The 16,451-nt window shown below is 41.4% G+C and overlaps 2 protein-coding genes across 2 annotated transcripts; both read right to left on the bottom strand.

The window, feature by feature from the left end:
- cnmd (chondromodulin) lies at positions 1-4,083 on the bottom strand. Its single transcript, XM_046368476.1, has 7 exons — positions 4,024-4,083; positions 3,710-3,853; positions 2,718-2,858; positions 2,491-2,604; positions 1,791-1,944; positions 1,022-1,218; positions 1-523 (listed from the first exon to the last, which is right to left on the bottom strand). Exons 1-7 carry the CDS (start codon positions 4,081-4,083, stop codon positions 299-301), a joined length of 1,035 nt encoding a protein of 344 aa, XP_046224432.1. The 3' UTR covers positions 1-298.
- A 2,712-nt stretch (positions 4,084-6,795) lies between these two features.
- Positions 6,796-10,917, bottom strand: LOC124019933 (protocadherin-8-like). The gene is made up of 3 exons (XM_046335404.1): positions 8,314-10,917; positions 8,012-8,210; positions 6,796-7,770 (listed from the first exon to the last, which is right to left on the bottom strand). The coding sequence occupies exons 1-3, from the start codon at positions 10,720-10,722 to the stop codon at positions 7,451-7,453; spliced, it is 2,928 nt and encodes a 975-aa protein (XP_046191360.1). The 5' UTR covers positions 10,723-10,917; the 3' UTR covers positions 6,796-7,450.
- Positions 10,918-16,451: the final 5,534 nt, after the last annotated feature.

Genomic DNA, 16,451 nt, shown 5'->3' with positions numbered 1-16,451 from the left:
TTTCAAGTGTTGCCTGCAGAGAAGGTGTACGTGCTGTATATGCTAAATGTTGCCACGAGGGTCCAGGTGGAAATGTGGCTTGGCTGGCCTTTTCTTACTAAATCGTGCGGCTGAGGTCCCCGTTTCATCCTAGCAAGCATCGCTCGCCTGCTGCGATCAGGTATTTACAACCAAATTAAAAGTTACAAAATAAATATCTGCATAGAAATTACAATATTGCTTACAGAACATGACCTTTCAGACATTTGGTGTATTTGGCATAATCGGTATATTTGGCTTGAGAAAATGGGTCTCCTACTTACACTATACCTAATATGCGGGCCACCCACCAGCGGCAAGGCATAATCACTCGACAAGCTACCTGACAGCCTCTGTAGTTGTAGGGCCAGGGCCAGTGGCCGCCCAACGGTTCGCAAATCCTCTGACAGTGGGTGTAGCTGCGTCGGCACTCTGAGCAGCAGATCCCCTGGTGGTCTAGCATTGGGTCAAAGGTCATGGTGCCCTCCTCTCCCTCCTGATTGCGCTGTGGAGTGGGAGGTAAGTTATTCATGTTTCTGTTCAATGTTTTCAAATTAACTTCATATGCAGCACACCATTTCTTTTCAGTTGTCCAACTGTCCCCTTTTCGGCATAGCCTACGGTTCTAACAAGCTGAATCAACGTGCAGTGGCAAAGGAGGTGATGATTTTCACTTCCGTTTGTGAAACGCAGGGCCATAAACACGGGGTGTAAAGTTATCACCTACTGCTAGTGACCTTAGATGGCAGCTGTTCATCTAACACCTACCTACCCATGGCACTTTCCAACTAATTTAGTGAGCATTGAGTGTGGGTTTGCACAGATCCCCTCCCCACTGTAGAACTCCTTGTCAAGGATGTTATGACATGTTTTGCCCTAACACAGACTTGGAAGCTCACCGTTCAGTGAAGTATCTTACAAAGGAAACCTGGGGTGCCAAAATAATATCAAAGCTTGAAGAAAACAACTCCTCTTTAAAGTGTACCGACTTCTCAGTACTCACATGGTAGGGATTTTCTGGGTTGTAGGCAGAGCCGGTGGCTGCTGAGCCCGTGGCCTCCGCCTCCTCCTCTGTGGCTCTCTTGGAGGTGCTATTCTCTGCACGGCTCACTGTGTTCCTCTCCCCAGCAGCTGCCTCAAACTCCTCCATGTCAAACTGACGCTTGGTTCTCTGGGTGTCTCTCTTTCTCCTCTCTCCATCTGTTCCATGAAGCCACAGGAGGCATAGGTATTGGGTCAATAACCACAAGGCACACCACAAATGTCCTCCGAGCAAAATTCTTACATCTACTCGGTCTCTCTGTCATGCTGAATAATTGAATTAGTTACAGTGATATCAAGGATTCCTTGAATATTTCAAGATCATTCTTTTTTAATGTAAGACAATAGGGGACTCTTGTTTAAGTCTCCAAATAATGTACATCCTGAGAATGTTCAGGTTGTCTTGCTCACTTTTGAAAGACAAATCAGAATGGTTAAAGCATGTAAATTACGTTTACAGATGAATGGCCATTGACTGGTCTGTGTTTATTATTGGGTAGAGGACAGTTCTACTGTAAATTGGGAAAACCAGTTCTACACTTCCTGTCTTGTGGTTTACAGTCTATCACTTCTCATTCTATAACAACTTTATCTATTTTGCAATCTATAATCTCGTTCTATAACAATTACATATCTCATTCTAGAACAGCCAATACCTATTCTACACTTAACTTTGTGTTTCTCATTCTATCACCAAGCCATGTGATAAGCAAGAGCCAAGACAGAGGAACCTTTAGGATAGGTGGGTTGGAGCCAGAAGATGGGCAGGTCTCCACAGAGGTCCAGGATCTTGGTGCTGAGGAAGCTGCTGTCCTTCAGGGGCTGGTCAGCAGCCACCCACATCAGAGACTCCTCATCAAACTTCACTGGCATGATCTCATCTTCCTGACAGGGTGAAAGACACCTCATGAGGCCATTATTAATACAGTATGGCCACAGGCTTATCACCATTTATAATGTATTTTACATCCATGTCACTCTATAAAAAAATGTATGTAAACAAATGAATGTGTTTATGTAAAGCTGTAATGAATCATTGACATATCCTTGCGTAATATGAATGAAAATCTAGAAAAGAAGGGGGTGTCTATATTTTCACATAAAGTTAGTCTAATACGGTCAGTTATACCATTATGGCTAGTTATGTTTAGTACATAAACTCTTAGAAAAAAAAGGTTTCCAAAATGGTTCTTCTAATGCTCTCCCCATAGGAAAACCATTTTTGGTTCCAGGGAGAATCCTTTCCTTTTCCACATGGAACTCTTTTGGGTTCCATGTAGAACCATCTGTGGAAAGGGTCCTACATGGAACCCAAAAGGGTTCGACCTGCAACCAAAAGGGTTCTTCAAAGGGTTCTCCTATGGGGACAGCCGGAGAACCCTTTTAGGTTCTAGATAGCACCTTTTTTTCTAAGAGTGTAGCTTACTGTACCAGGTCAAACATCAATGACTCCTTGTTGAGCGTCTCCACCTCTGGAAGGTTGGCCTTGATTTGCGATTTAATATAACACTTCTCCCCTCCAGAGAACCGGATTCCTGTAATTCCCTGAAGCAGGAGTCACAGAGATGGGATATTTACACTCACATCTTTGCTACTTTCCTAAAGCACATGCCAACTCTCCGTTGAACTACTTCGGAGAGAAAATAAGTGCAACTCACAATGTGAAAGTCGTGAATCTCCAACGCCTCGTCATTTCCACTCCCAGTTCGGAACCTTTCCAGATTATTATCGGAATCGATTTCCATGGAACCCTGCTCCACCTTTCCATTGATGCTCATACTGTAGTGTACATTGTACACCTAATGAGATTTTAAAATTGAAAGTTACAATGATATTCAAGGTCATGCATAATACATACAGTAAACAATCATAATAATTATTGAAATATTTAACTTGCCAGCTATGAGCTACAAGTGCTCAATAGAATGTTATAAAGCTCTATGTGTAGTACCCAAGCCTACAATTATAATAGCCAGAGATAGGCCAGCAAGCTTTCTAACAATAGCCTTTACTGCAAAATCCTACCATGACACAATGCTTCAAAATACCTCCCCTCCTTGTATTCTCATGTGCAACACTTAAAATACTGTGTGATGTGTCGTCCAATCACACAGCTGATTTGAATATAATGTCTCAGAGGAGGGCAGCAGGGCCTTGACATGGATCTATCTTGAGATGTTTGCCCTATAGGTGAGCCCATTATATCACAAATAAATATTGAAGTATCACTAATGAGACAGTCACCACCACCAAGCCTTAGATACATGCCCAAAATATTCACATGAACACTATGTGAAATTGGAAAGGTTGATATAGAATTAATTACATTATTTAACAGACATTTAATAAGATTTCGACCAGCAAATCCAAATGCCGTTTTCAATACCCAACATCCACTGGTAATGTAGTAGATGGTTGTTTTATGATGAATGATTTATTATGTGCAGAGATTTGTTTACCAAGATAACACATTTTTTTAATTTAACAAATGTGACATGGTTAAAGGTGGCAGATGATTCAGCCTACATTTCTCGTTCCCAGGGTTACAGGTAAATCATCTCCCACAAGTTGAAGGTAGATTTACCTGTCTCGTCTGCATTAAGTTACATCATATAATGACCCATCAAATGAACGACAAATTAAGGCTTACATTTTTGTCACTGGCTTTCCAGAGGTAGAAAGCTCCAATAGATCCGCAAAGCATCAGCACTGCCCCGGCAATGAGAGCCGCAGCCCCAAATCTCAAGAGACGACCAACAGCAACGGGAGTCTTCGTGGCTGACGTACTGTATGCCTTTAGAAAGGTCAGAATGCTAAGTGAGCAACAATGCACACAGTCAATGTCAAAGCATAGTGCCACGATTTCATTTGCAATTCAAACGTTGCACACCAAAGACAATGTAATAGGCTAGGCCTACAGCTCCCGGGAATATGCATTTGAATTATTGAATTTAGGCTACTTACAGGTGGTAGGCATTGTTCAAAGTCCTCTGCAATTGGGACTTTCTCCGAAGTCTCTCCCATGATGGAGCACGTCTGTATGGTGATGGCGCACGTCCGTATGGCCACCGGTGTGGATTCTTTTGGTCGAAATGTCCAGTTTCAGTACTTCAGTGTGAATGACGTGCCACTGACGGAGGGCACGAGGAATTCCGGTGGTCGCCAAAATGGAATTTAGCATGTTTTTTTTTGAAGACTGGTTTTAGTCCATTTTTACCATTCTACCATTTATTTACACTCCGTAGTTCCACGTTGGAGGTTGGTGAAAATGGAGCATGTCTAAAATAGCTAGGCTATAGGCTACTAAACTAGTTTCATATTTTGTTTGTTACGGTTAGAATGTACATTTTAATTTGTCTTCTGCACTAATTAATTTCTCAGTGAGAAATGTGGATTTTGTTACTTTTACAGGTGTTCATGGAATAGATTCACAAGAAGTCCAGGAGCATTGGTGAACTTTACCACAGGGGGCACAGGAGGTTAGAACGTTGCTTTGTTACAACCAGATAGCTGGTTCAAGCAGCCCTAGCTGGCCTTTCATCATTACATTGTAGTTAGATGATTGGGGTTACCGAAATGCTGTCAGAGATTGGTCTTCATTTGGCCTTCTAATCAGACATGGCTTATTGTGATTCAGAAGAATGTGTCAGTCTCCAAAATCGTAGATTGGAAGTTCATGTGATTAGATGACTGGCCAGTCCCTATGGCCATCCTGCTCCCTCAGAGGTGATAACTAGAGCCATCATCTCCTTGTCTGTGTGCTCCTAATCATGACTAAGTGAGAAAGTGGACCTGAGACCTCGGGGGATTTGGATGTGAACGGCCACAGTTGCTTAGAAACAGGTAGAGGCTGGCTCACGCAATCTCTTATAGGACGATTGGTAAGCCAATAGCCAATCAGAGAGGTGAAGTGATTGTGACTGTCCCATTAGCAATGCATAATGGGTATGCAAATGTTATGTAGTCTTGTACATGATTTACTTGTTTGAAACACTATTTGGCCTATGTCACTGTTTCAAGTATGATCCTGTGCTGAGCGTATGCATTAGCCCTCAAGGGTAACTTTAGGGAAGCACTGAGCTGGCTAATTGAGGTTATTCTGTGTGCTTTATAAATATTTTCTGACGAGGATAGGCTACACAATGCCTCTGAGACTTATAAGGCAAGGTGCAATACCATGCAGCAGGCATGTCATGTTGGTCATTTAGCTTTTCATGTAGCCACCTCTGATGAAATCCTGCCTTATCTATTTTGGATGAAGTTAAGCAACATAATATAGTTATAAATAATGATTAAATGTTTCTAAAATGTTGCTATCAGGCATGATGTTGCCTTTTGTGCTAGGCTATGTGAGCAAAGTTCTCGCTCAATAAAAAAAGGATGTATGAAACCACTGTATTTTTAAGTTTGTTCTGTATGTGAAAAAAAACACATCATTTGATTTTTAATATTTATTTCTGCAACGTAGTGACAAAATCTACTACAAACATGGTCATATTTGATACAGATTGTTTTCCACTTGATCAAGGGCCTGTTTAGCCAAAAGGTCCAATGGTCATGCCCCTTTAAATATTAAAATGTCAAACATGCTCTTCAAAGTTCATAATAAAATTGTAGTTTACATTGAATCATTATGAAAAATATATTCTTAATGTACAAAATCTTGCATATTACACATAATATAATAAACAGTCATAGAGCATATAAGGAGACTGAAGACACTAAACACTTACTTTAACACTCTAACATCGCAACAATTGGCTATACAGTATATAAAGATGCATAATACTCATTAGATGGGTCGTTCCACGAAATGTGTGTCTTTTGCGTCCCTTTGATATTTTAAGTAGAAATTGTGCAGATACGTCAATTCTAAAAGCCTGTTATATTAAAATGAAGTGCACTTTAATTTAGTCCACATGGAAAATCAAATAAATCAGATTTATTTTATATGAAAAACAATCTGCATATTGACATGTCCCTCTAAGCATCCTCTGTGACTTCTAGTAAAATTTTAACCCACTTAACCCCAACATTTCTCCAAGTTTTCACCATCATTGTAAAGCCCAAGTTATTTTGTTGCTTATACAAAATCATTTCTGAAGATTATTATTTATTTCATGTGAATAGGGATTTATTTTAAGATTTTTTAAAAAGGTCAACCCTGTTACGTGAATGTTTTAAAAGTATATTGAACATTTAATAGTCAAATGAAAGTGTAAAAGCAGGTGAGCTGGTTTTACTCTTTTTGGCAATTTTCTCGTGTTTTGTGGTGGAAAACTGAGCGGGTCAAGCATAACGCGTCAACCCTGTTACTCATAGATAGACAGGCTAGAATAACACGTCAACCCTGTTACCCATAGATAGACAGGCTAGAATAACACGTCAACCCTGTTACCCATAGATAGACAGGCTAGAATAACACGTCAACCCTGTTACCCATAGATAGACAGGCTAGAATAACACGACAACCCTGTTACCCATAGATAGACAGGCTAGAATAACACGTCAACCCTGTTACCCATAGATAGACAGGCTAGAATAACGCGTCAACCCTGTTACCCATAGATAGACAGGCTAGAATAACGCGTCAACCCTGTTACCCATAGATAGACAGGCTAGAATAGCACGTCAACCCTGTTACCCATAGATAGACAGGCTAGAATAACACGTCAACCCTGTTACCCATAGATAGACAGGCTAGAATAACACGTCAACCCTGTTACCCATAGATAGACAGGCTAGAATAACACGTCAACCCTGTTACCCATAGATAGACAGGCTAGAATAACACGTCAACCCTGTTACCCATAGATAGACAGGCTAGAATAACACGTCAACCCTGTTACCCATAGACAGGCTAGCCATTTTTTAATAATTACATTTTGTTTGTGAAGCTTGCATTCAATTGCCCCTCCTGTTGCACACAACAAGCATCCATTCCCCATCAATATATAAATAATAATATATGCCATTTAGCAGATGCTATTATCCAAAGCGACTTACAGTCATGTGTGCATACATTCTACGTATGGGTGGTCCCGGGGATCGAATCCACTACCCTGGCGTTACAAGCGCCATGCTCTACCAACTGAGCTAGCAGGGACCCGTCACAAGGGGATTTATAGCTAATTTAAGATGAAATTGTCAACCATTTTACAGTCAACCCTGTTCATTTATTTGGCACTTACTGTAGTATTTTTTAGAATTCAACCTCTTGAGATGGGTAAATGTGTTTTTTAAAATTAAGTTAAACATGTGCTCTTTATGACAGAATGTAACAATAAGGTGAAATCAAAAGTTTTTTTGCACCAAGTTCCACAACTCAAAAGGCACCTAATTGGTGGAACGACCCAGATGAGCTTCGATTATTGTTCATTGTCCAGATCTTTTAGGACTGTCCATATTCTGGGAGGGATATCTCATCAGTCTCTAGTATCCTGGCTGGTGTTGGTGGACATACCAGAATATAATCCAATTCTTGGTGCTGGACTTTTTCATAGACACTTTGCAGACCATTGATTTTGGGTAGGTGAGCCTGTTGGTAGTAGGAGTCTCTTTGCAGAGTGTTTCGCGGCAGAGAGGCTGTCTTGGAGAAGGTTGAGAGGTGTGGTCCATGGGAGAGGCTGGTCTTGGCTCTAGTGGCAGAGGGGCTCCAGCATCGGTCTGAGTGGCCTAGGGTTTTACACTCACTGGTGCAGGCCCAGAGACCTGTGGAAACAACACACCAGCCAAAACAGTTAGACCTTGATGAACCATGCTGCAAATGTTGGGGGTATTATAGCCTTCATTTTATGATACACCATTATCATTTAATATCTTGCCATAAAGACCTTGAGAACATCACAGAGAATAATGCCTTTCATTGAATTTTTAATAATGTGTCATCATTGTGACATATCATTGTGTCTGAAATCACATGAACATCCTGTGATTGATTAGTAGTCCTTACTGTTTATCGGTGGGGAGTCTTTTTTGTGGCCATCTCCACTGATGTCAGAGTCGCTGTCATTAAAGTCACTGTCTCCTTTCCCACTGTCCTTCCCACTGAACTGAGGATCTCGCGCGGAGATGGTTGTGAATGAATTACCCTTCCATATGGTTATGGGTCTGAGGGTTTCTTTCCTATAGCCAGGCAGTGTCGAATAACCCTGTGAGGAAGCAAACACAATACACACACACATTAGTTGTGATGGAAAAGCCAACAGCAAAACAATTGACAGCCATTCCATACAGCGAGCCAAAATGACTTACCTCCGAATTACCCTCCATTATTCTGTTGTCAAAGACACACTCTTTTACTTGTCTTCCATCATCGGGGGCTGTTTTTATTGTGTTGCTTGAGGCCAACGGTGCTTTCCCAGGGAAAGGGTGCACATCAAACACATTGCTTTTGTGGTTGGTGATCAATGAATCAATTTGTCTGCTCTCCCCCTTCTCCACGTGTGGCATGTCTTCATTTTCACTGTATCCCGCCTCTCTCTTAACCCGTTTGCGTCGACTGCAGGTGGTAGTGATTAAGATGATGGCTAGCAAGAGGAGGGAGCAGCTCCCTGATAGGACTATGATAATGGCTATGTCCCATTCAAAGACCTCCACACTGTCGTTTTGGACCCTAGCAGGAACACTGGGAGGAGTCCCTTCGATGAGAGTGAGGTGTATAGTGGCTGTGGAGGTCAGAGAAGGTGTCCCATTGTCATTGACAGCCACTAGGACTCTCAGTGTTTCAGACGGATCATAGTTCAGCTCATGAGTCACATGTATCTTCCCAGTAACCTTATTGATAGAGAAACCCAAGTGTCCCCCCTCTGTGATTTTGTAGGACATCTGCGCGTTAATGCCTTCTTCAGCATCTGTGGCCTTTATCTGGGTGACAACATAGCCTGCAGGTGCGTCTTTGGGCAGGAAAATCTCAGCTGATCCCTTATTAAGGATGGGCTCTATGATAGACGGAGCGTTGTCATTCTGATCCAATATTTTTAGATTGATGATGGCACTGCTCTGAAGCTGGGGTGACCCCTCATCGCTTGCCTGGATGTGTACCTCCAGATGTTTCATGACTTCATAGTTGAAGCTTCTCAGTGCATATATTGAACCAGAGATTGCATTCAGAGATACAAACGTGTTGACAGGTGATCCCATTATAACACTGTCTAAAAGTCTGTATGTAATTTTGCCATTAGTCCCCAAGTCTGCATCTCTGGCTTCAACCGTGGTTATATATGCCCCTGGTGCATTATTTTCCACCACAGAAACTTCATAGATAGGCTTAGTAAAGTGTGGGGCGTTGTCATTCTCGTCGCTTAGCCTGATGGTGTATTGTGTGATTTTTCTCAATGGAGGTGACCCAAAATCTTCAGCCATCACTGTTAAATTGTACTCACTAATCTTCTCCCTGTCTAGGAATGCTGCGGTGACAATCATGTAGCTGTCCTCATAAGCCTGTTGAAGTTTGAAATGATCGTGCCCATATAAAGTGCAGTGGACCTGGCTATTGACGCCCGAGTCCCTGTCCGAGGTGCTGATCAGCGCCACTAGGCTGTCCTTGTCTGCTGTCTCGCTGATATATGCGATGCCTGTTGAGATGGAGGTCATTGGCGTAATACTGATTTCTGGGGCATTGTCATTAACGTCTTTGATATGAATTATTATTTTACAGACGGCGGGGGTCGGGTTGGATCCTAGATCAGTCGCCTGAACGTCTAATTCATATGTTTTCTTGGTCTCAAAATCCACTGGGTTCTTAAGTCTCACGCTCCCGGATTTACTGTCCACTTCGAAAAGTTCTCTGATTTCTGCAGAAACCTGTTTTCCGAACCCATAGCCCACCTCTCCATTTAAACCCTCATCTGGATCAACTGCATTTAAGTTCAATAAAACGAATCCAACCTGTGCGTTCTCGGGCAAAGTTACCGAGAAATTATTCTGGTCAAAAACAGGACGGTTGTCATTAAAGTCTGTCACTTTTATTGTTATTTTCGTTGAACCCGACCTATAAGGGTTTCCTCCGTCTGTGGCAATAAGCTCCACCGCATAAGATGACTGAGTCTCCCTGTCTAGCTCTTTCATTAGCACCAACTCCGCATATTTAACCCCATCTGCTCTCAAAAGCACATCAATTGAAAAATGACTGTTGACAGAAATCTGATAGCTTTGGATGTAGTTTGAACCGACATCTGCGTCCTCGGCTGGGTCCAAATGAATACGGAACCCCACGTCGGCATTTTCAGAGATCTCAACTGTAGATTCCTTGTTTGGAAACTCCGGAGAGTTATCATTGATGTCTTTTACCTCCACCTCGACATGGATCAATTTGTACCTCTCTTTTGAAAAACTGACAACATCAAAAGTGATGAGACACTGTAAAGTGTGCCTACAGATTCTCTCTCTGTCAATCCTCTCCCAGACAGAAAGCTCCCCGTCGCTTTCTCTCACCCGGATAAAAGAATCGTTGAATTGTTTCATCATCCTGAAATTAGTATTGGAGCCAAAAGAGGGACTCAAGGACATGTCCTTGGCCAGGTTACCGATCACTGTTCCTGGACTTCCCTCCTCATTGGTCTGGTATTTCAGAGTATTTCCCTCAGACTCGGCTAGTGAAAAAAATAACATTTGTAATCCAAAAATCCACCCATGCCACCCTGTTAAAATGCCACACATCATGTTCAAGGCCGCGGTGGGTTTGTTAGTTAACAGAGCCAAGCCGTTTCACTTTCACTCAACCGATTTGACCACTTCACCTGGTGAAAATGCCTGCCGTCTACAGCAACAACAGCACCTTCTCTGAACTGTGCTGAAAGTCCGTTGTTCATTGCGCGCTGCAGCCAGTCAAGCAGGCGCGCTTGTTGCCTGCCGCCTTCCACACAGCTCCAAATCCTGCAGTGGCGAGGAGGTTTATACAGCTACGCATGCTAATGAGTCGAAGTGTGACCAATCCTCCGCTTTAGAATTAAAAATAGCCCTCATGAAAGACCTCTAAGCCTGTTTTCAATGTACATAGAGCTAAAGCAGCAAAATAAAAAGGATATGCTCTGCTTGGAGTCAAGCCTCATGCATTGGTTTGTATCATCTGATTGCAACTGTCTTTGGTTGATATTGTGTTTGTTGTTATATGTTTATTACGATAAAATTGCATTGCTAATGATTTATGTTGTTGTTGTCATCTATTGTACACGTTCCTCTAATAGGTTTTGTAGGTAGAAAAAAAAGGTTAAATAAAAGTAGACGAGAGATTAAGATTGGCTTTGGGGTATTCAGCTAGACTGCGGGTCACTATGGGTGTGTGAGAAGGAAGATATGGGGAAGTTATAGGTCAGGATGGATCCGTTTACATGGGCCAGGTTATGAGTGTGTGTGAGACTATCTAAGCAACACAACGCAATAAAGTAACATACCGCATGCTTGTTTTTGTGCTGTATGGTAACCTGGTGAATTACATCAGTCTTATGGCACCCGGACTGTACTGCTGACTTGCAACGTGTATCTCTTGTAGATAGCAAATGATACACAGCGAGAACAAAGGGTGAAAACAAAGAACACCCGTTCTCATGTGTTTACAATGCACTTATTCAACAGAGAAGTTCACCTTTTGTCCTAATTGATCAGTTCACTCAAACATTCTTTTTTGGGGGGGCGGGGGGAGAATACTCATTAAAACAAAATGCCATCTTGAAACCTCTAAGTAGCAGCAACTTATTCAACTTCAGTTTACAGTTAGTTCCAACGTTTGAATTCTATGCTGTCTGCCATCCACTGCATGACATTTTTCCATAAAACTACAGAGAATTCTTTCTGAGTTGTGAGATAACGGCATGGCCTGGGCTCCATTGGCCCATGATAACAGTTTATGCTTAATGCTGTGATTTATATGTATGAAAGTGTTATTTCTGTGAAAGTTTGGGGGCAAATCTTTCATGGCCTTGAATGGATTCCACAAGACAGAGAAAAGAGGTAAAGCAGTGGAGGACTGTTTCTGGGAAGATATGGAGTTAACATTTACAGTTGGCCCATAGACACAATTCCCTTTTTAATGGGATTGTAAATTCATTCAGTTTCAGGGGATGCCTTTGCGTTACGTTTGCTAATTACTTTGGTCCATAACATGCCTGAAGACATACCATGATAGTCTGCATTTGTGGAAGGCACTTAGCTTCTCAGTCTTTTACAAAGGTTCGAAATCAGAGGCAAATTACACAGCGTTGGAGCTCAACTGGCCTGATTAATGCTCCAGTAGTCCAGCGGATAGGTGAAATAATTGTTCCATTTTATTATAGAAGTAGAGATCTCCCATTTTAGTCCAGTGTAAAGTAAACAAATATACCCAAGATTGTTCCATTTTATGATACAAGTATTAAACATGGTACACTAATACTAGATAACGTTAGAAACATTTAACAAATTGGAGGCAGGCTGGGAAGCATGTTTTAATATTCTAAATGAACATCTGAGTGATCCTTTTTGCAGGGGCATGGTAACAGTTGAATAAGATGAGATAAAATAAGAAACCCGCACACTGCTCTTGCTAGTATCACTGCTCCCTCTTAGGGATGTTGCGAATTTTCGCAGCTTTTTGTTAAAAATCGCGCAACAATTCAGCGCCCTGCTATTCATGCCAGGAATATAGTATATGCATATGATTAGTATGTGTGGATAGAAAACACTCAGACGTTTCTAAAACTGGTTAAATCACGGCTGTGACTATAACAGAAAGTGCGTTTCATCGAAAAGTGCAGGAAAATCTGATCACTGAAAATGGAAAAAAATATCCATGCGCCACTTCCAAGATTTGTTAAAGGTGAACCAGATTAAATGAGGTCGAGGTTGCAATACCTACAGATTCCACACGATGTCAACAGTCTTGTCATTTGCCTACGATTTGTTTCTTGGTCAAACGAAGAAGAGACAAGCCATTTCTTCAGGTATCTGACCGGATATCTTGGTTGAGATTTATCCGGACATTATTTCCAGACGGACACCTATAGAATTGACATCGCTTCGTGATCCATTTTAGCGCTTATTAACGTGTACTAATACCTAAAGTTGCATTACAAAAGTATTTCGAAGTGTTTTGTGAAAGTTTATAGTCTACTTTTTTTATTTTAAAAAATGACGTTACGTTAGAAAACGCTATTGTTTTCCGTTGTTCACACAGTCTTCATAGATCGATATCTAGGCTATATATGGACCGATTTAATCGAAAAAAGACCCAAATTATGTTTATGGGACATCTGGAGTGCCAAGAAAGAAGCTCGTCAAAGGTAATGAATGTTTTATATTTTATTTCTGCGTTTTGAGTAGCCCCCGGCTATCGCAAAATCTGTCGTTTTAAGTAGCGTTGCAGTACTTTGGGGGTGTATGCTATCAGATAATAGCTTCTCATGCTTTCGCCGAAAAGCATTTTACAAATCTGACTCAGTAGCTAGATTCACAACGAGTGTAGCTTTAATTCAGAACATTGTATGTGCATTTTAATGAAAGTTTGAGTTTTATCAAAAACTATATGTGGCGCACTTGAAATTTCCACTGATTGATGTTCCCACCTCGGAACCACGGCCCTAACAAGTTTTAATAAGCATTACGTATCGGCCTCAAGGCCTTTGTCAGAGATTGTGCGGATTTCGTTTTTTTTTTCTCAAGCATCTTTTAATAAAATGTCTGCCATTCAGATTTCCTGTTTGAAAACAAAAGAGTAAAATCATTCCAAACAATACCCAAATGACTTTGTAGTGTTACAGTGCCTTGCGAAAGTATTCGGCCCCCTTGAACTTTGTGACCTTTTGCCACATTTCAGGCTTCAAACATGAAGATATTTGGATACAAAAAGATTTCCCAAGCTTTAAACATCCCAGCACTGTGCAAGCGATAATATTGAAATGGAAGGAGTATCAGACCACTGCAAATCTACCAAGACCTGGCCGTCCCTCTAAACTTTCAGCTCATACAAGGAGAAGACTGATCAGAGATGCAGCCAAGAGGCCCATGATCACTCTGGATGAACTGCAGAGATCTACAACTGAGGTGGGAGACTCTGTCCATAGGACAACAATCAGTCGTATATTGCACAAATCTGGCCTTTATGGAAGAGTGGCAAGAAGAAAGCCATTTCTTAAAGATATCCATAAAAAGTGTTGTTTAAAGTTTGCCACAAGCCACCTGGGAGACACACCAAACATGTGAAAGAATGTGCTCTGGTCAGATGAAATCAAAATGGAACTTTTTGGCAACAATGCAAAACGTTATGTTTGGCGTAAAAGAAACACAGCTCATCACCCTGAACACACCATCCCCACTGTCAAACATGGTGGTAGCAGCATCATGGTTTGGGCCTGCTTTTCTTCAGCAGGGACAGGGAAGATGGTTAAAATTGATGAGAAGATGGATGGAGCCAAATACAGGAACATTCTGGAAGAAAACCTGATGGAGTCTGCAAAAGACCTGAGACTGGGACGGAGATTTGTCTTCCAACAAGACAATGATTCAAAACATAAAGCAAAATCTACAATGGAATGGTTCAAAAATAAACATATCCAGGTGTTAGACTGGCCAAGTCAAAGTCCAGACCTGAATCCAATCGAGAATCTGTGGAAAGAACTGAAAACTGCTGTTCACAAATGTCTCTCGATGTGCAAAACTGATAGACATACCCCAAGCGACTTACAGCTGTAATCGCAGCAAAAGGTGACACTACAAAGTATTAAATTAAGGGGGCTGAATAATTTTGCACGCCCAATTTTTCAGTTTTTGATTTGTTAAAAAAAGTTTGAAATATCCAATAAATGTCGTTCCACTTCATGATTGTGTCCCACTTGTTGTTGATTCTTCATAAACAAATACAGTTTTATATCTTTATGTTTGAAGCCTGAAATGTGGCAAAATGTCGCAAAGTTCAAGGGAGCCGAATACTTTCGCAAGGCACTGTACCTACAGTTGAAGTCGGAGTTTACATACACCATAGCCAAATACATTTAAACTCAGTTTTTCACATTTCCTGACATTTAATCATAGTAAAAATTCCCTGTATTAGGTCAGTTAAAGATCACCACTTTATTTTAAGAATGTGAAATGTCAGAATAATAGTAAAGACAATTATTTATTTATTTCAGCTTTTATTTCTTTCATCACATTCCCAGTGGGTCAGAAGTCTACATACACTCAATTAGTATTTGGTAGCATTGCCTTTAAATTGTTTAATTTTTGTCAAACCTTTCGGGTAGCCTTCCACAAGCTTCCCACAATAAGTTCGGTGAATGTTGGCCCATTCCTCCTGACAAAGCGGGTGTAACTGAGTCAGGTTTGTAAGGCCTCTTTCCTCGCCCAAGTGTTTTCAGTTCTGCCCACAAATTTCTATAGGATTGAGGTCAGGGCTTTGTGATGGCCAATCCAATACCTTGACTTTGTTGTCCTAAAGCCATTTTGCCACAACTTTGGAAGTATGCTTGGGGTCACTGTTCATTTGGAGGACCATTTGCGACCAAGCTTTAACTTCCTGATTGATGTCTTGAGATGTTGCTTCAATATATTCACCTCATTTTCCTCCCTCATGATGCCATCTATTTTGTGAAGTGCACCAGTCCCTCCTGCAGCAAAGCACCCCCCACAACATGATTCTGCCACCCCCGTGCTTCACGGCTGGGATGGTGTTCTTCGGCTTGCAAGCCGCCCCCTTTTCCTCGAAACATAACGATGGTCATTATGGCCAAAACAGTTCTATTTTTGTTTCATCAGACCAGAGGACATTTCTCCAAAAAGTATGATCTTTGTCCCCATGTGCAGTTGCAAACCGTAGTCTGGCTTTTTAAATGGTGGTTTTGGAGCAGTGGCTTCTTTCTTGCTGAGTGGCTTTTCTGGTCATGTTGATATAGGACTCGTCTTACTGTGGATATAGATACTTTTGTACCTGTTTCCTCCAGCATCTTCACGAGGTCCTTTGCTTGTTGTTCTGGGATTGATTTGCACTTTTCGCACCAAAGTATGTTCTTCTCTAGGAGACAGAACGTGTCTCCTTCCTGAGCGGTATGATGGCGGCGTGGTCCCATGGTGTTTATACTTGCGTATTATTTCATGCGTTCATGCGTTTGGAAATTGATCCCAAGGATGAGCCAGACTTGTGGAGGTCTTGGCTGATTTCTTCTGATTTGCCCATCAAGCAAAGAGGCACTGGGTTTAAAGGTAGGCCTTGAAATACATCCACAGGTACACCTCCAATTGACTCAAATTATGTCAATAAGCCTATCAGAAGCTTCTAAAGCCATGAAATCATTTTCTGTAATTTTCCAAGCTGTTTAAAAGGTGCAGTCAACTTAGTGTATGTAAAACTCTGACTCACTAGAATTGTGATACAGTGAATTATAAGTGAAATAATCTATTGGTAAACCATTTTTGAAATAATTACT

Source organism: Oncorhynchus gorbuscha, linkage group LG01 (genome assembly GCF_021184085.1).
Source record: "Oncorhynchus gorbuscha isolate QuinsamMale2020 ecotype Even-year linkage group LG01, OgorEven_v1.0, whole genome shotgun sequence".
NCBI lineage: Eukaryota > Metazoa > Chordata > Actinopteri > Salmoniformes > Salmonidae > Oncorhynchus > Oncorhynchus gorbuscha.
Note: the sequence above shows the minus strand (reverse complement) of the source record. Positions and strands in the feature narration are given on the sequence as shown.